The following is a 25063-nucleotide window of genomic DNA, read 5'->3' on the forward strand; positions in this document are numbered from 1 at the left end:
GCATGTCTTGACGGCTCCTGCCAGCTATCCCGTGGATGCTATCACAGAGTCTCAAAATTGCCACCTTATGATGCAATAGATTAATATGAAGGTCAAGGCGGCTGTTGCTCTGTTTTTCCTACTGAACACGGCGCAACTTTTCACTGCCGGCCGATTCCAGAAGGATATGCTAGGGTGATGGTGGATGAAATAACGGAGGGATTTGAGGACCTCCAGCTTAACCACCCTACCGGTGAAGGGATGACTCGGCTGGGTTCTGCTCTGAAGACTCCATGCCTATGGCGGAAGGAGCTCATCAACCTTCCGAACTGGACGCCTCTACCTCTTCCTCCTCCTCCGGCGAATCAGGGCACTCCGCCTCCTCCACCGCCTCCTCCTCCGGCGAGTGACAATCAGGGCACTCGACCGGCTCCTTCTCCGGCGCGTGGCAGCACTCTGCCTCCTTCTCTGCCTGCGCTGGCGCGCCCGAGCAGCCAGCCTCCTCCTTCTCCGCTTCGTCAGCAAGGGCGGAAGAGACCCGCCGCCGCTCCGGCTGCTCCGGCGCGTCGTAGTCCTTCTCCTCCGCCTCGTAAGCAAGTAAAGAAGACAGCCGCTCCGTCTACTCTGCCAGCATCTAGCAGTACAGCCAGAGGCGGGAGGACATACGGATTCGGTCCTTCTCTGAAGACTCCAGAGAAGTTACCATACGAGAGGACCCAAGAGGAGAACACCGAGATCACGCGAGAAGAAGTGAGGAACTTCTTTGAAGGGGTGAAAGCAAAGAAACATCCACCTCCGGAGGAGAAGGTAGATCCGGTAAAAGCGAAGCACACTCTCGCTGCCCTGACAAAACTACCCAAGTCTCCGCTGAAAGGCAACTATGAGCGCATTATTGAAAAGGCATTTGCCGAAGCGGAGAGGTCGGGAAGTACTGTCAGTGATCAAAGGATGAAAGAACGATGAGCTGGGAAACAAATTGCCCAGCTCGGCAAACAAGCGAAGCAATCGTCCCCCCCGCTCAAGGTGCCTAGCGACATCGTCGCTAATGATCCGAGGATGGTGCCCGGTTATAGCAATCTTGGAGATTACCTGCCCGACGATGTACATTATGATTTCTTGGAGGTGCAGATACAAAGATACGAGTACGGGAAGCCTCTCGTCAAAGATTAAAGATCTCTATCAACGATGATGCGAAGATTGCATGATTGGTACTTGAAAATCTGTAGAGAGTCTGGGGGGAGGCATACTTTGTATGTGAGAGTTAAAAAGGAGTATGACCTCGTTGGAATTGAAATGTTGCCTGTTCCATTTGAGGAGTTCTTTCAGTTTTTCAATCAATTGGCCCTCGATAAAGCAACGGTCACCTGCTATTGTCTGTAAGTACTACTACTTCTGTAATTAAGTCTCTCTATATAGCTTAGCTCTTTCATTGCATGTATTTATAATTATCCTCACTATATTATGCAGATTGAAGATCGTCGAATTGAAGAAAAGACAAATCGGTGATATTGGGGTCATTAACACAAATCTCATAGATGCAACTGAGGTTAAATTTCATGCCGCAAATACCGAGGCCAACTTGCTATGATCGTTGGTAATAAATGAAAACAAAGATGTAATACTCTTTCCTTACAACTCAATTGAGTGTTACTGTCTTGTGCATATTCGGTTTCCCTTATATATTAGTCAAGGTTATAGTAATATAATTGATGAGTTATGCATGCGTGCGCAGGTTTCACTATATTCTCCTAGAGATTAAGCTTGAGCAGGTAGTAGTAACTGTCTTGAACTCTAAACGAGAAGATCCCCAGGAGTATGCGGACATGACTCAAATGCTCGAGAAGTAAGTTAAATCGATCATTATCCACCATATCAGCAACTTTGTTCATTTCTGATATCAAGTAATTGTTTTCTTTGTCTGGCAGAGTTTGGAGAAAATTCACCAAAAAAGCTCCGGGACTGCCGAAGAAGCTGGAATTTAGACACCCGAAAGTAAGTACTATAGTAGCATGTTCCGCGCATCTCCTAGTGATTCAAGCGCTAGTTTCATCAATACCATTTGGAATTCTTGCTTATCAGTTTGATCGACCTCTATTTCTTGTAAAGTGGTTGTGGCAGGAATAAATGAATGATTTCTGTGGATACTACGTTTGCGAGTCCATCCGCCACACGACTTGTGAGCGGGGCTACTCTGACGAACAATATGAAGTGCGTAAATAACAATATTCACAATTTTATTTTATTACCATCATTTGTGTTGAGTTTCATTCATTCATATATATATGTATTGACCCCCTTCTTCAAATTAGATCTTTCGGAAGCGGGATGAACTCCTAGCACCAGCTCGCATGCGAGCAATTCAAGAGGAATTTGCGGCATTCTTTCTTGACCATGTGATCGCTGAAGACGGAGAATACTATATAGACCATGCGACCGTATGTTAGAAGATTATATTTGTAAGAGATAATTATTGTATATATGTAGCCGGTAGTGTCAGATAGATATACGAGAACTTGTTGTTCGACCAATCTCTCGGAGAAGGAGAGGCGGTTGATATCATTTCTCTCTGTATGCATATATGTTCATGACGATCTTCTGTTTCCTTCATTTGCTTACTAACTAGCTAGCGTGTCTAGTCCTCTCTATACGTATTTATAATACGTAGCGTCGACCAAGCACAGACATAAGAGAGGACACTTCTCTCTATTAATTATAGCTAGCTAACACAATATATGAAACACCTAAATTAACCCCCCAAAACCCCCAAACCCCCCCTCCCCTTCAAAAAAAAACTAAAAACCCCAACCATAGAAATGCTGACACGTGGATGCCTATTGGTTCCGGTTGATGGCATCAACCGGGACCAAAGGCCCTCCTGCCTGGGCTCCGCGCACAGGCCACGTGAAGGCCCATCTGTCCCGGTTCTGGACTGAACCGGGACTAAAGGGATAAGACATTAGTAATGACCTTTTAGTCCCGCTTTAGGAACCGAGACAAAAGGCCCTTACAAACCGGGACAATAGGCCCGTTTTTTACTAGTGGTGAGTGAGTTCGTGGTGGAATGCATATCTGACCTAGCGTGCAGTGGTGGTAAAACTGACTATACACGACGAGTATATATTCCCACATGCGCCTTTAAGCAAAGGAAGGAAATGCGTGATTCGAAGCGGACCGTGCACGTCGACGGCCGGCACCTCACCTGGTTGTATCAGTAGCTCACTAGATGGATGACCGATCACCGGCTCCGACCGCCGCCCGCCGCCCGCCGCTCTCTGCTCACTATTTTCTGCCCGTGCGACAGTGTCTCCGGCCGGTGCCCGTGCGTCGGGACCGTCAGTCCGTGCCCTACCGCGTACGCGCACGATCGCGTGCAGACGAGCAGTCTTGACCGTGATGGTTTGTGCGGCATAGCGCCTATGTGACGCGCGTTGCGTCAAACAGATGTCGCTTCGCACATGCACTCTCCCTACTGGGCTAACCATGTTAGACGCAAAGCACTGTACAAACCGACGCGCTGTAGGGTTTGGTGTACTGTGGCGGCCGATTCACTATACTAGACCGGACATTGCTGCAAGCCGATCCATTGTAGCGAACCGGCCATTGTAGCATTTCCTGTCGGTTTTATAAATCTTGAACATTTCTTTAAAAAGACCAAAAACATAACAAGTCAATTTTTTTACATGCGAACATTTAAAAAAATCAAACAGTTTTATAGACCGCTATTATTTTTTTGAAAATTCTGATTATTTTCAGGGAAGCTAAACATTTTTCGAGAATTACCCTTTTTTGAATTTGTGGTAAATTTTGGAAATGGGCACATCTTTTGAAATTTTGATTTTTTTAAAAAACATCAAACACAAACAACTTCTGAATTTCTGATTTTTAAATGCGATATTTTTTAAAAAATTCTATAATATTTTGAAAGCATGAACATTTTTAAAAACCACTGAACTTTTTTTAACTTTGTGAATACATTTTGAAAACATGATTTTTTTGTTAAACTCCAAACATTATTTGAAGTTCCCTGAAATATAGATGATAAGGTGAACATTCTTTTGAAAATTTCGGAACAATTTTTTGAAATGGAGCTTTCTTAAAAAAAGGAAAAGTGAAAAATAATAACCGGCTCCACTCGCCTTCCCTGCGTCGCCCTCTCAGCGGCGCTCTACCGTCTCTCCGGACGCCTGCTAGCCTATTAAGTCGACATGGCCTCGTCGTCCGCGCCCTTCGTGCCCGCGGGGGAAGGATCTGCTCTTGCTTCGTTCCTGGACGCCCTGCTGGCGCAGAGCGGTGCGGGTGCTGAGGTGCCTTCAATGCCGACTGTGGGGGAGGGGGCATAGGAGGCATCTGCAGTCTGTAATCATTGTTCCCTCACTGCCTTCTACGCCTATGCCTCCTGCCCATATTGATGAGGGTGGATGGAATATGGTGGGGAGGGGGAGGCATCCTCCTTATCACCGGATCCCGCCGTTGCATCCTGAGCCCAAGGCCAGCTAGTTCAAAGAGCTTCTGTTCAAGAAAGCGAGGGGCAAGTGTTTTAGGTGTCTTGAGCCTGACCACCGGATTGCCAAGTGCACCAACAAAGCCAAGTGTCTGTTGTGCGGTGAGGTTGGCCACCGAGCTAGGTGGTGCCCGCCGCAGATTCAGCTACCAGTTGAGTCGCCACAATAGAGATAAGTATTTGCTTTTGTGTGTGCAAGTGATGTTCACGAGGCTTTGCGTGATTCTCCTATTGATTCGATAAACCTTGGTTCTCACTGAGGGGAATATTTATCTCTATTGTACTGCATCTTCCCTTCTCTTCGTGGAAAATCCCAACGCAGCTCAGAAGTAGCAACAGGGAAGGCGAGGAAGGAGAGTGGGAAGGAGTGGCCCGAGGGCGGTGCACGGGGAGATAAGTGGGGGTCAGAGCTGCAGGAGGCGGGGATGGTCCAAGAAGTCTTGTGCGACTGCGATACAATGAACCCTAGGGGGTGTGAGGAATGGGGAGAGGAGTGGCTCATGCGAGGAGGGGCGAGCGGCTTGCTGCTCGAGTATACGGAAGGTTCGGGTTTTTTGGGAATGGAAGGTTCGTTGAGTAAAAAACGATGGGGCTGGTGAAGGAAAATCGGTGGTGGTCGTGGATAAAAGAAAATCGGTGGGAGTGGGATCGAGGGGGTCCTATCGATCAATGGTGAGGGCAGCAACAAACAAAGGAACGACCTAGGTACTGTCCTTTTAAGAGTAGAGATGCCAACACAAAATAATAGGTTAGTGATAGAAAAATAAAAATAAAAATGAAACATAGAAAAAAAAACTAGAAAAATGCGTGCACGCGTCAAATGGGCCGGCCAAGTTTGATCGTAGTTGATTTTTTTTTGCAAGATTTGATTTGAGTATGAGTACAAGAAAACTTTGGATTTAGTTGAGATTTTCTTAAGATTTGATTTGAATGAGTTAAGGCATGATGCTGTTTTTATTAAGTGTCGATTTGGTTAAGATTTGATTCGAATGAGTTAATGCATGCCATTGTTTTGGAAAATGTCGATCGATTTGAATGAGTTAATGCATGATGTTGTTTTTATTAAGTGCCGATTTGATTCAGATTTTTTTTCAAAATTTAATTTGAATGAGTTAATGCATACATTGTTTTTGGTAAGTGCCGATATCAATATTTGATATGATATTAATTGCATGTTAAATACTTCCTTCGTCTGAAAATACTTGTCATTGAAATGGATGTATCTAGATGTATTTTAGTTCTAGATACATTCATTTTCATTAATTGCATGTACTTTTATTAATTGGAGGGAATATGTTGATTGCTTGTACCCGAAGCAATCTAGGTTGTTGGATAATATGGTTTGATGGCTGACGTGGGTTTGTTTTTCCAAATCTTTTTATATTGATATATAGATTCATATTATTAGTTGCTAAATAAAGTTGCCCTGTTTGACAAAAAAAACTTCTTTTATTTTGGAAAAATAAAAGCAAACGCGTCTTTATATGTACGCTGATTAGTAGCACGTCTGGTAAGAACAATCAGCAGAAAACCTAAGGCACTAATCCCCTCTCCGCTCCGCCGCCACCCCTTTTCCGGCGTGCCTCTCCCCCCGATCCCCTCCGATCCCGCCGCCGCGCTCAGCTTCTCCCTGCTTGCTATCATCTCCCGCCGTCGACCTCCACCCTCTCCCAATCCCCGCCCCGGCGCTCCCTCCCCACGCCCTATCGCCACATCCTCCAATCCCTGTCGCCAGCGGCGGCGTGCTTCCGGCGACACCACCGGACGACGGCGAGAAGGAATAGATATCGCTAGGCGCAGCAAAACGAATCTTTCCTCTCGCCAGTCTTCCATCTTACTCCAAGCCCACCTCCGCAATGGCAGAGCCCTGCAAGATTCCTGCTGCCATGGTAGCCGAATCCGTGGAAAGGTCATATGTGCTCAAAATAGATGGATACTCAAGAGTGAAGGGGCTACTGAAGAACGGCAAGTTCGTCGCTTCCACCCCTTTCAGTGTTGGAGGCCACAACTGGACCGTGAAATATTACCCGAACGGTTGCCCCAAGTATTGTGACGATTTCATATCTCTTTATGTGCACCATGAATCTGCCGGTGCCAAAGAAGTGAAGGCGAAATTGACGCTCAATGTGCTTGACAAGAATGGTAATCCGGTGCCTTCGTACACCCGTACCACCCCTGTGAATACTTTCTCCAAGAAAGCTCCAACCTGTGGCTACTATGACTTCATCCCGAAGGATGAACTTGAGGGATCGGCGCATCTTAGAGGCGATTGTCTCACCATCAGGTGCGATGTTACCGTTATGAAGGAGATCGAAGAAGCAATGGTTCCTCCAAGCGACCTGCACCGGCATCTCGGTGATCTCCTGAAGAGCAATGATGCAGCGGACATGACCTTTCAAGTCGACGGACAGAGATACTCCGCTCATCGGTGTGTCGTTGCCGCTCGGTCTTCCGTCTTCAAGGCAGAGCTCCTCGGCGCCATGGAGGAGAGTTCCGGTAGTACCATTGTAATCCGGGACATGGAAGCTGATGTGTTCGAGTCCTTGCTCCATTTCATATACACCGACTCGGTTCCTCCAGCGCTTGATGTGGTGATGGCCGGACATCTACTCGTGGCAGCTGACAGGTACAACATTGGTAGGCTGAAGGTGATATGCGAGGAGAAATTGTGCAGTCACATTGATTCCAACATGGTGGCTACCAGCTTGGCTTTGGCTGAGCAACATGGTTTCCGTCGTCTCAAAGAAGCTTGTTTGCAGTTCCTTGCTTCTCCGTCCAATTTGGAGGCTATGATGACAAGTGATGGCTATGAGCATCTGAAATCCAGCTGCCCAGCTGTTCTTAAGGAGCTGATAGCTAGAATCATCCCGGCTGAATTTACATCAGCGAAGGATATTATCATGACAATGTGGAAGTAATGCCTGCCATATACCATTATCATATACTGTCATCCAAATTTTATTACCAAAGGATATTATGCTACATCTCCATGTATCGTGTATGTTTCAAAATAAAAATGCTACTTTTCAATCATCCAATCACTCACGTGATGGGAATGGTTATTTTATTTTCTTGTGAGATAAAAGAAAGTATTATAGAGACTGCCCATGTGCGTGTCTTGTATCCTTGATTATCCACCGTGCATTAGTTTTATTATTATTGAGTCGATTACTCGATTACTTGATGGGTGCATGGTTAGGTTCAGCTGGATGCAGAATTAGGGTCATCCGTCTTTCAATGCCTTGCATGGATTGTCTAGACGACTGTTTTTATCCTTTTTTTTCAGCAAATAGAAGCTTCATTACCCCCTGCTCGTTTATGTGGATTTTAGGATCATGTGTTGTACTGTAGTTCAGTTTAAAGCACTAAGCAAAAATAAAATAAAAAAATCTGCATGTAATCCTCAACCACTGATTATAATATCTTCGGTTAGCTAATACTCCGAGAAGTTGTGAGGGTCATTGATTGTTATTCCCCTTTGAATATCGCTGGTATTGCTGCTGTGTTAAGGACTTGGTATGCTGTTGAGGGTTATTCAGGCTTCAGACTTAGTTTTTGAAAAGTCCGTTTTAAAGTATTGTAGGAGAAACAAGTTAACTGCCGTGAAACTAGTGCCAAAGGTTAATCTGGTTGCTGTCTTGTTGACTAAATTGGCGGGAGGAAGAAAAAGTTGTTGCGGTCGAGTATAGAGAAAACACGCTAAAATTGAGTTTCTTAACATGCTAAACGTGATCATGAAAATGTCCTTGTGGTGTGCATGATGATTCATTCAGGCCGGTACATTCAACTGGATTATATAGTGCTTTCATTGGTATAACCCTTTGACTGTTGTTCGGCCGACCAAAAGTTCTGAATTATATCTGCAAGTTGCAACACATTCAACTGGATTATACTGTCATTGGTGTTCCAAATGGTCAGGATGCTTCCGAGTTCTGAATTATACTACTCCCGGAGTATACTGCAGATCGTATAGTTCTTTCTTGCCGATTTTCTGTTCTCAGCAAAGCGCTCTGCCATTTTGTGGGAGGTGAAGCATTGGCAGCTGATAAGTTTATTGTTTTTCGCAAAAAGAAGAAAAGTTTTTTTTATATAGGCAGATGAAAGTTTTTTTTATGACTGTTGATTTGAGTCACATTGATCATCTTTGTTGCATGCACTGTATCGGCAGATGAAAATGTTTTGTTTGGCTTGTCTTCGTTTGCAGTGCAGTGGCGTCTACTGGTGAAGGTAATCGAGTAGTAAATGTCAGGCAGGCAGGCGGACGCAAACATTTAGATCGAGATGCGAAGAGGCCACTATTTTTTGTTTGACTGAATGTGAACCGATGGATTTAACTTCCCAAGTGCACCTCTATATATAGGTACATGATTCCGTAAAATCTTTGCTCGCCAGTCTTCCATCCTGCTAGTCCAATCTACCAAGCCAAGCCCACCCCCAGAATGGCAGAGCTATGCAAGATCTCTGCGGCCATGGTATCTGAGGAAAGGTCATTTGTGCTCAAGTTTGATGGATACTCGAGAGCCAAGGCGCTACTCAACAACGGCCAGCTTGTGATTTCTACCCCATTCAGTGTTGGAGGTCACAAGTGGACCGTGAGATATTACCCAAACGGTGTCCTTAAGAATTATGCCGAGTTCATCTTTCTTTATCTGCATCTTGAATCTGCTGATGCCGAAGGCGTGAAGGCGAAATACGTGCTTGCTGTACTTGACAAGAATGGAGAAGCCGTTCCTTCATACAGCCATACTAATCCCATGCGTACATTCTCAAAAGGTTCAGACTACAGCTACCCACTCATGATCAATAAGGCTGATCTGGAGGCATTGGTGCATCTGAGAAATGACTGTCTCACCATAAGGTGCGATGTCACCATCAGGGAGTTCAAGAGCCAAGAGGCAAATATTCCTCCAACTGACATGCACCAGCATCTCGCCGACCTCCTCAAGAACAAGGACGCTGCAGACCTGACCTTTGAAGTCGGCGCACAAAGTTTCTTGGCCCACAGGTGTGTCCTTGCTGCTTGCTCATCAGTCTTCAAGGCGGAGCTCCTCAGCGCCAAGGAGAGTTCTGCAGCTAGTACTATTAAAATTCATGACATGGAACCTGATGTGTTCAAGTCCTTGCTCCACTTCATATACACCGACTCAGTTCCTGTGCTTGAGATGGCTAGCAACAAAGGCGAAGCTGATGTGGTTATGGCTGGCCATCTGCTGGTAGCAGCTGACAGATACAACATCGTCAGGCTGAAGCAGATATGTGAGGAGAAATTGTGCAATCACATTAATTCCAAGATGGTGGCCACCAGCTTGGCTTTAGCCGAGCAGCATGGCTTCCATCGTCTCAAAGAAGCTTGTTTGCGGTTCCTTGCTTCTCCGTCCAACTTCGAGGCAATGATAGCAAGTGATGGGTATGAGCATCTGAGATCTAGCTGCCCATCTGTTCTCAAGGAGCTCATAGCTAGAATCCTCCCGGCTGAATGGAAGGTGTGAAAGGATCGATATGGGTGACTAGAGGGGGGGGGGGGTGTGAATAGGCAACTAACAATTTTTAACTTTTCTTTAGCAATTTAAACTTTGCATCAAAGTAGGTTGTCTAGATATTCAACTAGATGAGCAACCTATATGATACAACACGAATAGGAACACAAGCAAGCAAGATATATGAAACAAATAAGCTACACAAGTAAAGACACGAGATAACCAAGAGTGGAGACGGTGGAGACGAGGATGTGTTGCCGAAGTTCCTTCCCTTTGAGAGGAAGTACATCTCCGTTGGAGCGGTGTGGAGGCACAATGCTCCCCAAGAAGCCACTAGGGCCACCGTAATCTCCTCACGCCCTCACACAATGCGAGATGCCGTGATTCCACTATTGGTGCCCTTGGAGGCGGCGACCGAACCTTTACAAACGAGGTTGGGGCAATCTCCACAACTCAATTGGAGGCTCCCAACGACACCACGAAGTTTCACCACAATGGACTATGGCTTTGCGGTGACCTCAACCGTCTAGGATGCTCAAACACCCAAGAGTAACAAGATCCGCAAGGGATTAGTAGGGGGGAATCAAATATCTCTTGGTGGAAGTGTAGATCGGGGCCTTCTCAACCACTTCCGAGCAAATCAACAAATTTGGTTGGCTAGGGAGTGAGATCGGGCGAAAATGGAGCTTGGAGCAGTAATGGAGCATTAAAGGTGGAAGAGGTGAGTCAACGGGGAAGAAGGAGACCCTTTATATAGCGTGTGGAAAAGATCCAACCGTTACCCACCAACCAGCCCGCGGCCAGCGGTACTACCGCGCCTGGCCAGCGGTACTACCGCAAGGCCGCGCAGTACTACTGCTTGCAACCAAGCGGTACTACCGCACGGCAGTGCGGTACAACCGTACCGCCCCACGGTACTGCCGCGACCCCAACACAGAAACAGACGCAAGCTGGGGGCGGTACTACCGCGCCCCCCATGCGGTACTACCGCAACGCAAAAGTCCCAGCCAGGGGGAAGGGGAACTACCGTGCCTACTTTCGCAAATAAACGGAAGTAGCAAAAACCCGACACAGTAGTACTGCCGAGGGGCGGTACTACTACCTGACCGCATAGCGCGGTACTACCGCACGGCGAAAGCGGTACTACCGCGGCAGGTGCGGATGTAAAAAAATACATCCGCTCCTACTACCGCAAAGGGGCGGCACTAGCCTGGTGGGCAGCGGTAGTGCGGCTCCAGGGGAGTGGTACTACCGTGAGCACCAGCGGTACTACCGCGCCACCGCGCGGTACTACCATGGATGCCTACGGTACTACCGTTGATCCAGGAGCAGTACTATCGCAACCACAACAGCAACCAGTCAAAGGAGGCAGGAAAAACGGAGGAAGCTCCAAGGAAAAAGGAGGGGATAAAAGGAGACGTGTACGTGATGATTCCACCCAAACCTTTCCAACACGGACCCCCTCTTAATAGTACGGCTTTCCTACGACTCAAATCCACCAAAAAGAAACGTAGAAAAGACGCCGTCTTCGTCAGTCTTCGAGGGGCACCCAATCGTCTTGTGCCTAGCAAAGAAGTGTCTGGAAAACTCATGGCACACGATTAGTCCGCATATGCGTTGTCATCAATCACCAAAACACTTAGGGATAAATATGTCCTTACAATCTCCCCCTTTTTGGTGGATTGATGATAAAACAGGATTTACACAAGGAAAAATACTATTAAGTAAAAGCAAACCCCTCCTCTCTATAATATAGACGGGCTCCCCCTAAATGTGTGCCACCTAGATGAGCACGAATACTAGGAACAGAGCTCCCCCTATATTATAGAGACAAGGCAAATTTATCACTAGACAAGATAGTACAAACATAAGATAACTAAGATAGATAGAGTGCATATGTCTTACACCATATGGAGGATAGGTCTCGAAGGCACAAACTGAACAAAAGCAAATGAGGCAAACGAGGTCCAAACGACAAAGCAAACAAACACACCAAGCACGACACAACGCAAATCCCTACACTCTCTCCCCCTTTGGCATCGAGACGCCAAAAAGGCAGAGAGGACACCTACACACACGGGGTGGCTCAAGCAGAGAAGTCGTCCCACTGCTCCTCGTGCTCCTCGTCAGACTCAGCGGCGGGGATAGTCTCCTCGATGTCATCCTCTGAACTGGTCCACTAGTAGCCCTGCTTTGACATCCAGGCAGCCTCAGGTGTGATGACGTCCTCAGGCCCGCCAGACACATCCTCTCCAAAGAGCCTCATCACCTTCTTGTCACGGCGGCGACTCTCCTTGTCGGTCATGTGAGCCCTGTACTGTCCCTTCGCCTGCATGCAGAAGAGAGTCTTCATCTTGTCCTTCAGCTTCTTGGACCATGACGGCTCAGAGGAAAAAGTGGTGGACCTAGCAGCATGGTCCTCAGCAGCAGTCTCAGCAGCAGCAGCCTCCCCCTCACCAGCAGCCCTCCTAGCAGAAGATGCCTCAGCACGGGTAGTGGTGTTGGCCCAGTTGGGTTTGACGCGGAGGCTGATGGACTCATGGCGAATCCAGTCTGGAGCAAGGAACTCATCACCTGGATACGTCTTCTCCCAAGTGGTGGAGAGCAGCAGAAACAGGTATGGTCCATAGATAGGTACCTTGCGAGTGAACATCGCAAACCGAAGCTCACACTACATGATGTGTGAGACATCAAGTGGCTGAGTCTGAGAAGTACGTGCCTCTGCACACAAGAGCAACATGTCCACTAGATATGCATGAACCTTGTCCTTGTCGCCAATGCGTGGGAACAGAGTGTTGCGGAAGATGCGATGCATGATATCCAGAAAGGAGTTCAACACCCAAGATGACTTGCCATTGGGGAGTACCTTCTCAACAAGGAAGGGCTGAAGCTGGTTCTTGTTGGTAGATTTAGATTTGGCATGGGGGCAAACGCCAACGGGGGTGTGAAACCCATCATCAGGAATGTGCAGCAGATCCATGAACTCTTTCCATGTAGCAGACAGCTGACGGCCATTGGTCATCCAGGTCATCCTCCGCTCCTCCCCGGGATGAAAGTACACTGAGGCAAAGAACTGACAGATAAGCTCAAGGTCATAGTCAAGGTGAAAGGAGATCACCGGCTCAATAGCAAACTGCTCCACCAGGTCCAGAGCCTCTCCAAAATAGTCACGAAACATGTCTTTCCGCAGGTGATGCATGTCTATCCACTTGACATCCACGAAGGTATTCTGCTTGTTCTTGATCACATCCAGATAGATGAGAGCCTGTTGCTTGGTCCAGAACAACTAGGTGCCTCTGAGGATAGCCCGAGGATTCACATAGGGATTGATCTTCCGGCGCTCGACATACTCAGTGGTTGAAATCTCGTCCATGCCCTTAGTCGGTTCCTTTTTCTTGCTGGCAGTGGTCTTGACATTGCGCTTGGGGGCATTGGAGCCCTCTGGGGCTTCATCTTGGGGGTTGCGCAGACGCTTGGAGCCAGTGTCACGACTGGGATTGGAACGGCGAGAGCCACAACCTGAGACACAGAACACAAAAACACCCACAACAACCAAGAGAGATTAATGCAAAGACCACAACAAAGCAAGTGAAACAAGTAGAAAGCACACATGATAAATGCCTAGAGAGAGATTTGATCCCTACGGTAGTACTTCCAAGAGCTGTGGAGCTAAGAGAGTAGTACGTGTTGGGGAACGTAGCAGAAATTCAAAAATTTTCCTACGTACCACCAAGATCTATCTATGGAGAGACCAGCAACGAGTAGAAAGAGAGTGCATCTACATACCCTTGTAGATCGCTAAGCGGAAGCGTTCAAGTGAACGGGGTTGATGGAGTCGTACTCGTCGTGATTCAAATCACCGATGATCAAGTGCCGAACGGACGGCACCTCCGCGTTCAACACACGTACAGCCCGGTGACGTCTCCCACGCCTTGATCCAGCAAGGAGAGAGGGAGAGGTTGAGGAAGACTCCATCCAGCAGCAGCACAACAGCATGGTGGTGGTGGAGGAGCGTGGTAATCCCGCAGGGCTTCGCCAAGCACCATGGGAGAAGAGGAGGAGGGAGAGGGGCAGGGCTGCACCAACCAGAGATCAAATCGCGTTCTATGGGCAGCCCCATGCCTCAATATATATAGGGGGGAAGGGGGCTGCGCCCCCTTTAGGGTTTTCCCACCCCAAGGGGCGGCGGCCAGCCTCCAGATGGCATCTGGTGCGGCGGCCAAGAGGGGGGGAGGAGTCCATCCTCCCCAAGGCACCTCGGAGGTGCCTTCCCCCTTGAGGACTCTTCCCTCTAGGGTTCCCTAGGCGCATGGGCCTCTTGGGGCTGGTGCCCTTGGCCCATGTAGGCCAAGGCGCACCCCCTACAGCCCATGTGGCCCCCCGGGGCAGGTGGCCCCACCCGGTGGGCCCCCGGGACCCTTCCGGTGGTCCCGGTACAATACCGATGACCCCGAAACTTGTCCCGATGGCCGAAACAGGACTTCCTATATATAAATCTTTACCTCCGGACCATTCCGGAACTCCTCGTGACGTCCGGGATCTCATCCGGGACTCCGAACAACATTCGGTAACCACATACAAGCTTCCTTTATAACCCTAGCGTCATCGAACCTTAAGTGTGTAGACCCTACGGGTTCGGGAGACATGCAGACATGACCGAGACGTTCTCCGGTCAATAACCAACAGCGGGATCTGGATACCCATGTTGGCTCCCACATGTTCCACGATGATCTCATCGGATGAACCACGATGTCAAGGACTTAATCAATCCCGTATTCAATTCCCTTTGTCTATCGGTATGTTACTTGCCCGAGATTCGATCGTCGGTATACCGATACCTTGTTCAATCTCGTTACCGGCAAGTCACTTTACTCGTTCCGTAACACATCATCCCGTGATCAACTCCTTGGTCACATTGCGCATATGATGATGTCCTACCGAGTGGGCCCAGAGATACCTCTCCGTTTACACGGAGTGACAAATCCCAGTCTCGATCCGCATAAAACAATAGATACTTTCGGAGATACCTGTAGTGCACCTTTATAGTCACCCAGTTACGTTGTGACGTTTGATACACCCAAAGCACTCCTACGGTATCCAGGAGTTACACGATCTCATGGTCAAAGGAAGAGATACTTGACATTGGCAAAGCTCTAGCAAACGAACTACACGATCTTTGTGCTATGCTTAGGATTGGGTCTTGTCCATCACATCATTCTCCTAATGATGTGATCCCGTTATCAACGACATCCAATGTCCATAGCCAGGAAACCATGACTATCTGTTGATCACAACGAGCTAGTCAACTAGAGGCTCACTAGGGACATATTGTGGTCTATGTATTCACACGTGTATTACGATTTCCGGATAATACAGTTATAGCATGAATAAAAGACAATTATCATGAACAAGGAAATATAATAATAATACTTTTATTATTGCCTCTAGGGCATATTTCCAACAGTCTCCCACTTGCACTAGAGTCAATAATCTAGTTCACATCGCCATGTGATTAACACTCACAGGTCACATCGCCATGTGACTAATACCCAAGAGTTTACTAGAGTCAGTAGTCTAGTTCACATCACTATGTGATTAACACTCAATGAGTTTTATGTTTGATCATGTTGCTTGTGAGAGAGGTTTTAGTCAACAGGTCTGAACCTTTCAGATCCGTGTGTGCTTTACAAATCTCTATGTCATCTCCTAGATGCAGCTACCACGCTCTATTTGGAGCTATTCCAAACAACTGTTCTACTTGGAGCTATTCTAAATTATTGCTCCATTATATGTATCCGGTCTCTCTACTCAGAGCTATCCGGATAGGTGTCAAGCTTGCATCGTCGTAACCTTTACGACGAACTCTTTTACCACCTCCATAATCGAGAAAATTCCTTAGTCCACTAGTTACTAAGGATAACTTTGACCGCTGTCCTGTGAGCCATTCTTGGATCACTCTTGTACCCCTTGACTGACTCATGGCAAGGCACACTTCAGGTGCGGTACACAGCATAGCATACTGAAGAGCCTACGTCTTAAGCATAGGGGACGACCTTCGTCCTTTCTCTCTATTCTGCCGTGGTCGAGCTTTAAGTCTTAACTTCGTACCTTACAACTCAGGCAAGAACTCCTTCTTTGACTGGTCCATCTTGAACACCTTCAAGATCATGTCAAGGTATGTGCTCATTTGAAAGTATTATTAAGCATTTTGATCTATCCTTATAGATCTTGATGCTCAATGTTCAAGTAGCTTAATCCTGGCTTTCCATTGAAAAACACTTTCAAAATAACCCTATATGCTTTCTAGAAATTCTACGTCATTTCTGATCAACAATATGTCAACAACATATACTCATCAGAAATTCTATAGTGCTCCCACTCACTTCTTTGGAAATACAAGTTTCTCATAAACTTTGTATAAATCCAAAATCTTTGATCATCTCATCAAAGCGTACATTCCAACTCCGAGATGCTTACTCCAGTCCTTAAAAGGATCGCTGGAGCTAGCATACCTTTTAGCATCCTTAGGATCGACAAAACTTTTCTGATTGTATTGCATACAACCTTTCCTTACGAAAACTAGTAAGGAAACTTGTCTTGACATCCATCTGCCAGATTTCATAAATGCAGCTAATGCTAACATGATTCCGACGGACTTTAAGCATCGCTACGAGTGAGAAAATCTCATCGTAGTCAACTCCTTGAACTTGTCGGAAAACACTTCGCCACAAGTCGAGCTTCATAGATGGTGACATTACCATCCACGTCCGTCTTCTTCTTAAAAGATCCATTTATCTCAATGGATTGCCGATCATCGGGCAAGTCCATCAAAGTCCATGCTTTGTTCTGATATATGGATACTATCTCGGATTTCATGGCTTCTAACCATTTGTCGGAATTCGGGCCCACCATCGCTTCTCCATAGCTCGTAGGTTCATTGTTGTCTAGCAACATGACCTTCAAGACAGGATCACCTTACCACTCCGAAGTAGTACGTGTCCTTGTCGTCCTACGAGGTTTGGTAGTGACTTGATCCGAAGTTTCATGATCAATATCATAAGCTTCCACTTCAATTGGTGTAGGTGCCACAGGAACAACTTCCTGTGCCCTGCCACACACTAGTTGAAGAGACGGTTCAATAACCTCATCAAGTCTCCACCATCCTCCCACTCAACTCTTTCGAGAGAAACCTTTCCTCGAGAAAGGACCCGATTCAAGAAACAATCCATATTGCTTTCGGATCTGAATTAGGAGGTATACCCAACTGTTTTGGGTGTCCTATGAAGATGCATTTTATCCGCTTTGGGTTCGAGCTTAATCCTGAAACTTTTTCACATAAGCGTCGCAGCCCCAAACCTTTAAGAAACGACAACTTAGGTTTCTCTAAACCATAATTCATACGGTGTCATCTCATCGGAATTACGTGGTGCCCTATTTAAAGTGAATGTGGTTGTCTCTAATGCCTAACCCATGAACGATAGTGGTAATTCGATAAGAGACATCATGGTACGCACCATATCCAATAGGGTGCAACTATGATGTTCGGACACACCATCACATTATGGTGTTCCAGGCGGTATTAATTGCGAAACAATTTCCACAATGTCTTAATTGTGTGCCAAAACTCGTAACTCAGATATTCATCTCTATGATCATATCATAGACATTTTATCCTCTTGTCACAATGATCTTCTACTTCACTCTGAAATTACTTGAACCATTCAATAATTCAGACTTGTGTTTCATCAAGTAAATATTCTCAACATCTACTCGAATCATCTGTGAAGTAAGAACATAACGATATTCACTGCATGCCTCAGCACTCATTGGACTGCACACATCAAAATGTGTTACTTCCAACAAGTTGCTATCTTGTTCCATCTTACTGAAACCGAGGCTTTTCAGTCATCTTGCCTATGTGGTATGATTTGCATATCTCAAGTGATTCAAAATCAAGTGAGTTCAAACGGTCCATTTGCATGGAGTTTCTTCATGCATATATACCAATAGACATGGTTCGCATGTCTCAAACTTTTCAAAAATGAGTGAGTCCAAAGATCCATCAACATGGAGCTTCTTCATGCGTTTATACCATTATGACTTACATGGCAGTGCCACAAGTAAGTGGTACTATCATTACTATCTTATATCTTTTGGCATGAAAATGTGTATCACTACGATCGAGATTCAATAAACCATTCAGGTTCAATACTAATCTTGATGGTAGAGGGAGCGTGCGATGTTTGATTACATCAAACTTGGAAACACTTCCAACACATATCGTCAGCTCACCTTTAGCTAGTCTCCGTTTATTCCGTAGCTTTTATTTCGAGTTACTAACACTTAGCAACCGAACCGGTATCTAATACCCTGGTGCTACTAGGAGTACTAGTAAAGTACACATTAACATAATGTATATCCAATATACTTCTATCGACTTTGCCGGCCTTCTCATCTACCAAGTATCTAGGGTAATTCTGCTCCAGTGGCTGTTCCCCTTATTACAGAAGCACTTAGTCTCGGGTTTTGGTTCAACCTCGGGTTTCTTCATTGGTGCAGCAGCTGATTTGCCGTTTCATGAAGTATCCCTTCTTGCCCTTGCCCTTCTTGAAACTAGTGGTTTCACCAACCATCAACAATTGATGCTCCTTCTTGATTTCTACTTTCGCAATGTCAAACAACACGAATACCTCAAGGATCATCATCTCTATCCTTGATATGTTATAGTTCATCACGAAGCTCTAGCAGCTTGGTGGCAATGACTTTGGGGAAACATCACTATCTCATCTGGAAGATCAACTCCCACTCGATTCAAGTGATTGTTGCACTCAGACAATCTGAGCACAAGCTCAACGATTGAGCTTTTCTCCCTTAGTTTGCAGGCTAAGAAAATCGTTGGAGGCCTTATACCTCTTGACGTGGGCACGAGCCTGAAATCCCAATTTCAGCCCTCGAAACATCTCATATGTTCCGCGATGTTTCAAAAACGTCTTTGGTGCCTCTACTTAAACCATTTAACTGAACTATCACGTAGTTATCAAAACGTGTATGTTCGATGTTCGAAACATCCACAAACGACGTTTGGGGTTCAGCACACTGAGCGGTGCATTAAGGACATAAGCTTTCTACTGATCGCATAATCGCTACTATCAACTTTCAACTATATTTTCTCTAGGAACATATCTAAACAGTAGAACTATAGCGCGAGCTACGACATAATTTGCAAAAGGTCTTTTGACTATGTTCAGGATAATTAAGTTCATCTTATGAACTCCCACTTAGATAGACATCCCTCTGGTCATCTAAGTGATCACATGATCCGAGTCAACTAGGCCGTGTCCGATCATCACGTGAGACGGACTAGTCATCATCGGTGAACATCTTCATGTTGATCGTATCTACTATACGACTCATGCTCGACCTTTCGGTCTCCGTGTTCCGAGGCCATGTCTGCACATGCTAGGCTCGTCAAGTTAACCCTAAGTGTTTTCGCTGTGTAAAACTGTCTTACACCCGTTGTATGTGAACGTAAGAATCCATCACACCCGATCATCACGTGGTGCTTAGAAGCGACGAACTATAGCAACGGTGCACAGTTAGGGGAGAACACTTCTTGAAATTTTGTAAGGGATCATCTTATTTACTACCGTCGTCCTAAGTAAACAAGATGCATAAACATAATAAACATCACATGCAATTATATAGTTGTGACATGATATGGCCAATATCATATAGCTCCATTGATCTTCATCTTCGGGGCTCCATGATCATCTTGTCACCGGCATGACACCATGATCTCCATCATCGTGTCTTCATGAAGTTGTCACGCCAACGACTACTTCTACTTCTATGGCTAACGCGTTTAGCAATAAAGTAAAGTAGTTTACATGGCGTTCTTCAATGACACGCAGGTCATACAAAAAATAAAGACAACTCCTATGGCTCCTGCCGGTTGTCATACTCATCGACATGCAAGTCGTGAATCCTATTACAAGAACATGATCAATCTCATACATCACATATCATTCATCACATCTTTTGGCCATATCACATCACATAGCATACCCTGCAAAAACAAGTTAGACGTCCTCTAATTGTTGTTTGCATGTTTTACGTGGCTGCTATGGGTTTCTAGCAAGAACGTTTCTTACCTACGCAAAACCACAACGTGATATGCCAATTGCTATTTACCCTTCATAAGGACCCTTTTCATCGAATCCGTTCCGACTAAAGTGGGAGAGACTGGCACCCGCTAGCCACCTTATGCACCAAGTGCATGTCAATCGGTGGAACCTGTCTCACGTAAGAGTACGTGTAAGGTCGGTCCGGGCCGCTTCATCCCACAATACCGTCGAAACAAGATTGGACTAGTAACGGTAAGCATATTGAACAACATCAACGCCCACAACTACTTTGTGTTCTACTCGTGCAAAGAATCTACGCAATAGACCTAGCTCTGATACCACTGTTGGGGAACGTAGCAGAAATTCAAAAAATTTCCTACGTACCACCAAGATCTATCTATGGAGAGACCAGCAACGAGTAGAAAGAGAGTGCATCTACATACCCTTGTAGATCGCTAAGCGGAAGCGTTCAAGTGAACGGGGTTGATGGAGTCGTACTCGTCGTGATTCAAATCACCGATGATCAAGTGCCGAACGGACGGCACCTCCGCGTTCAACACACGTACAGCCCGGTGACGTCTCCCACGCCTTGATCCAGCAAGGAGAGAGGGAGAGGTTGAGGAAGACTCCATCCAGCAGCAGCACAATGGCGTGGTGGTGGTGGAGGAGTGTGGTAATCCCGCAGGGCTTCGCCAAGCACCATGGGAGAAGAGGAGGAGGGAGAGGGGCAGGGCTGCACCAACGAGAGATCAAATCGCGTGTTATGGGCAGCCCCATGCCTCAATATATATAGGGGGGAAGGGGGTTGCGCCCCCTTTAGGGTTTTACCACCCCAAGGGGCGGCGGCCAGCCTCCAGATGGCATCTGGTGCGGCGGCCAAGAGGGGGGGAGGAGTCCATCCTCCCCAAGGCACCTCGGAGGTGCCTTCCCCCTTGAGGACTCTTCCCTCTAGGGTTCCCTAGGCGCATGGGCCTCTTGGGGCTGGTGCCCTTGGCCCATGTAGGCCAAGGCGCACCCCCTACAGCCCATGTGGCCCCCCGGGGCAGGTGGCCCCACCCGGTGGGCCCCCGGGACCCTTCCGGTGGTCCCGGTACAATACCGATGACCCCGAAACTTGTCCCGATGGCCGAAACAGGACTTCCTATATATAAATCTTTACCTCCGGACCATTCCGGAACTCCTCGTGACGTCCGGGATCTCATCCGGGACTCCGAACAACATTCGGTAACCACATACAAGCTTCCTTTATAACCCTAGCGTCATCGAACCTTAAGTGTGTAGACCCTACGGGTTCGGGAGACATGTAGACATGACCGAGACGTTCTCCGGTCAATAACCAACAGCGGGATCTGGATACCCATGTTGGCTCCCACATGTTCCACGATGATCTCATCGGATGAACCACGATGTCAAGGACTTAATCAATCCCGTATTCAATTCCCTTTGTCTATCGGTATGTTACTTGCCCGAGATTCGATCGTCGGTATACCGATACCTTGTTCAATCTCGTTACCGGCAAGTCACTTTACTCGTTCCGTAACACATCATCCCGTGATCAACTCCTTGGTCACATTGCGCATATGATGATGTCCTACCGAGTGGGCCCAGAGATACCTCTCCGTTTACACGGAGTGACAAATCCCAGTCTCGATCCGCATAAAACAATAGATACTTTCGGAGATACCTGTAGTGCACCTTTATAGTCACCCAGTTACGTTGTGACGTTTGATACACCCAAAGCACTCCTACGGTATCCAGGAGTTACACGATCTCATGGTCAAAGGAAGAGATACTTGACATTGGCAAAGCTCTAGCAAACGAACTACACGATCTTTGTGCTATGCTTAGGATTGGGTCTTGTCCATCACATCATTCTCCTAATGATGTGATCCCGTTATCAACGACATCCAATGTCCATAGCCAGGAAACCATGACTATCTGTTGATCACAATGAGCTAGTCAACTAGAGGCTCACTAGGGACATATTGTGGTCTATGTATTCACACGTGTATTACGATTTCCGGATAATACAGTTATAGCATGAATAAAAGACAATTATCATGAACAAGGAAATATAATAATAATACTTTTATTATTGCCTCTAGGGCATATTTCCAACAGTACGGCTCTTAGACGCGGTAGTACCATGCAAGATCACGGTAGTATCAGGTGTAGGAGCGGTAGTACGACCTTAGCGCCGCGGCCGGTGCGGTAGTACCGCATGGTACGGTAGTACCGTACCTGACGGGCGATAGTACGGCAAGAGCGATAGTACCGCACACCGGGCACGGTAGTACCGCACCGCGTCAGATCTGAACTGGTTCAAATCTGAGAAAGCCCGCGAAACCACGGCGGTACTACGGTTGGACAAAGCAACCACAAGACAGCATATCAAGTATGTTTCCTATGCATCACGACTCTCCTACATCCTACTCTTGCATAGATTTGGCCTAAAATCTCAAGAACGACAAGTTTCTCCCCAAAAGCCTAGAAGCAAGAGAACAACCAAGAAAAAGGAGGGATTTGGGGAAAAACCTTGGTCCATGGCAAGAGGAAGTGGTGGGGAATGATCCCACCGGTCGGAATCCGAGGAGAGTGGCTGGAGACGGAGATCTGGCGAGGGCCTCCGGCGCCGTTCTTGAGAGGGAGAGACGTGGAGAGAGAGACAATGAATGGGTATGGGGAGTTGGAACTCCCCTGCCCGAGTCATAACCCCCACGCGCCCTTGACGGCGCGGTAGTACCGTGCCCAGACACGGTAGTACCGCACGGTGCGGTACTTCCGTGGTACTACACCAGAGCGGTAGTACCGTGCTGTGGCGCGGTAGTACCGTGCCTCCCAAAGCGGTAGTACCGCGCCCAGACGCGGTAGTACCGTGGGCTCAAGAAGATGCACGTTTCGAGCGCGAAAAACTGGATCTTTGCACAAACCACTCCGAGCCAACACGACACCACAAGACCACGCAACACACAAAACCAGAAAGGCACACGACAAATGAAGCAACCACGATACACCACCTCTCCAAAAGAGAGGGCGGTGGCCGTAGCCACCTATGTTTGAGTCAATTGGTATGGCACCGCGAAGAATTATCCTTGGGTCCATGACCAAAACTCGTCTTTGAAGCACAAGTACCATCAAACATGGCTAATGTGAAAGACTTGATTGATTTATGCATAATGGGGGGAGGGAGAGTTCATTGAGAGAACATCACTCCCCCTATGTCCATGCCTACATCTAAATAGGACAACACATTGAGTATGGTGGGGTGTGCAAGGGTTCAAGCAATATTGCTCGAATCGATGATATTTAGCTCATGCCTTAACTCGCGAAATCTTGCTTCATCCAAGGGCTTCGTGAAGATATCTGCAAGGTTATCATGAGTGTTGACGTAGTTGAGCTCGATCTCTCCTCGCCTAATGTGATCCTAGATGAAGTGATACCGGATCTCAATATGCTTCATCTTGAAGTGTTGCACCGGGTTGAGAGAGATCTTGATGGCACTTTCATTGTCACACCAAAGAGGCACTTTGTCACAGGTGACACCATAATCCTTTAAAGTTTGCCTCATCCATAAGAGTTGTGCACAACAACTACCGGCCGCCACATACTCCGCTTCGGTGGACGAGAGAGACACACAACTTTGCTTTTTGGAAGACCAACTTACCAAAGAGCAGCCAAGGAATTGGCACCCTCCGGAAGTGGACTTCCTATCCACTTTGTCTCCCGCCCAATCGGAATCCGAGTACCCTACAAGCTTAAAGTTTGATCCTCTTGGGTACCATAAGCCAAAGTTTGGGGTATGAGCCAAATATCGAAAGATTCGTTTGACCGCCACATAGTGACTTTCCTTAGGTGCGGCTTGAAACCGTGCACAAATTCCCACACTCAACATGATGTCCAGTCTAGATGCACAAAGGTAAAGCAAGGATCCAATCATGGAACGATATACCTTTTGATCCACCACTTTACCATTGGGATCTGAGTCAAGTTGGCACTTGGTGGGCATTGGAGTGGAAGCCGGCTTGACGTCACTTAGCTTGAATCTCTTGAGCATGTCTTGAGTGTATTTGGATTGATTGATGAAGGTTCCTTCTCTTCTTTGCTTCACTTCGAACCCTAGAAAGAACTTTAACTCTCCCATGGAGGACATCTCGAACTTTGAGGTCATGAGAGCGACAAATTCCTCATTGAAAGCTTTGTTAGGAGAACCAAAGATAATATCATCAACATATAATTGGCACACAAACAACTCCCCTTTGACCTTCTTAGTAAAAAGAGTGGGGTCGATTAGCCCAACTTCAAAACCACGGTCTTGTAACAACTCGGTAAGGTGGTCATACCACGCACGTGGGGCTTGTTTAAGGCCATAGAGTGCCTTATCGAGTTGATACACATGATCGGGAAAGTAGGGATCCTCGAACCCGGGGGGTTGCTTGACGTACACCAATTCATTAATGGGACCATTAAGAAAAGCACTCTTCACATCCATTTGTTGTAACTTAAAGTTATGATGAGAAGCATATGCAATCAACATGCGAATGGATTCAAGACGAGCAACGGGAGCAAAGGTTTCACTGTAGTCGATACCCTCGACTTGGGAGTAGCCTTGTGCTACCAAACGAGCCTTGTTGCGAATGATAATCCCATGGGCATCTTGCTTGTTCTTGAATATCCACTTGGTTCCAATGACATTGTGGTTCCCCGTTGGCCTTGGCACCAATCTCCACACTTTGTTGCGCTCGAAGTTGTTGAGTTCTTCGTGCATGGCATTGAGCCAATCCGGATCTTCTAGCGCCTCATAGACCTTGTGGGGTTCCACACAAGAGACAAACGCGTGATGCTCACAATAATTTGCTAATTTTCTACGAGTGCTTACCCCCTTTCTTAAGCTTCCAAGCACATTCGTCATGAGATGATCCTTGGTGGAGAGCTTGGAAGCAACCTTGGCGGCACGACGCTCTAATTCCTCCTCGGGGGTGAGT

The 25063-nt window shown here is 46.8% G+C and overlaps 2 protein-coding genes across 2 annotated transcripts; both read left to right on the plus strand.

Annotated features, from left to right (window-relative positions):
• The first annotated feature begins 6011 nt into the window (after positions 1 to 6011).
• LOC123108000 (BTB/POZ and MATH domain-containing protein 2-like) lies at positions 6012 to 7510 on the plus strand. The gene has a single exon (XM_044529874.1). It carries the CDS (start codon positions 6337 to 6339, stop codon positions 7396 to 7398), a length of 1062 nt encoding a protein of 353 aa, XP_044385809.1. The 5' UTR covers positions 6012 to 6336; the 3' UTR covers positions 7399 to 7510.
• Positions 7511 to 8919: 1409 nt separating this feature from the next.
• LOC123101649 (BTB/POZ and MATH domain-containing protein 2-like) lies at positions 8920 to 9969 on the plus strand. Its single transcript, XM_044523005.1, has one exon. It carries the CDS (start codon positions 8920 to 8922, stop codon positions 9967 to 9969), a length of 1050 nt encoding a protein of 349 aa, XP_044378940.1.
• The last annotated feature ends 15094 nt before the right edge of the window (positions 9970 to 25063 follow it).

This window comes from Triticum aestivum, chromosome 5A, assembly GCF_018294505.1.
Source record: "Triticum aestivum cultivar Chinese Spring chromosome 5A, IWGSC CS RefSeq v2.1, whole genome shotgun sequence".
Taxonomy (NCBI): Eukaryota; Viridiplantae; Streptophyta; class Magnoliopsida; order Poales; family Poaceae; genus Triticum; species Triticum aestivum.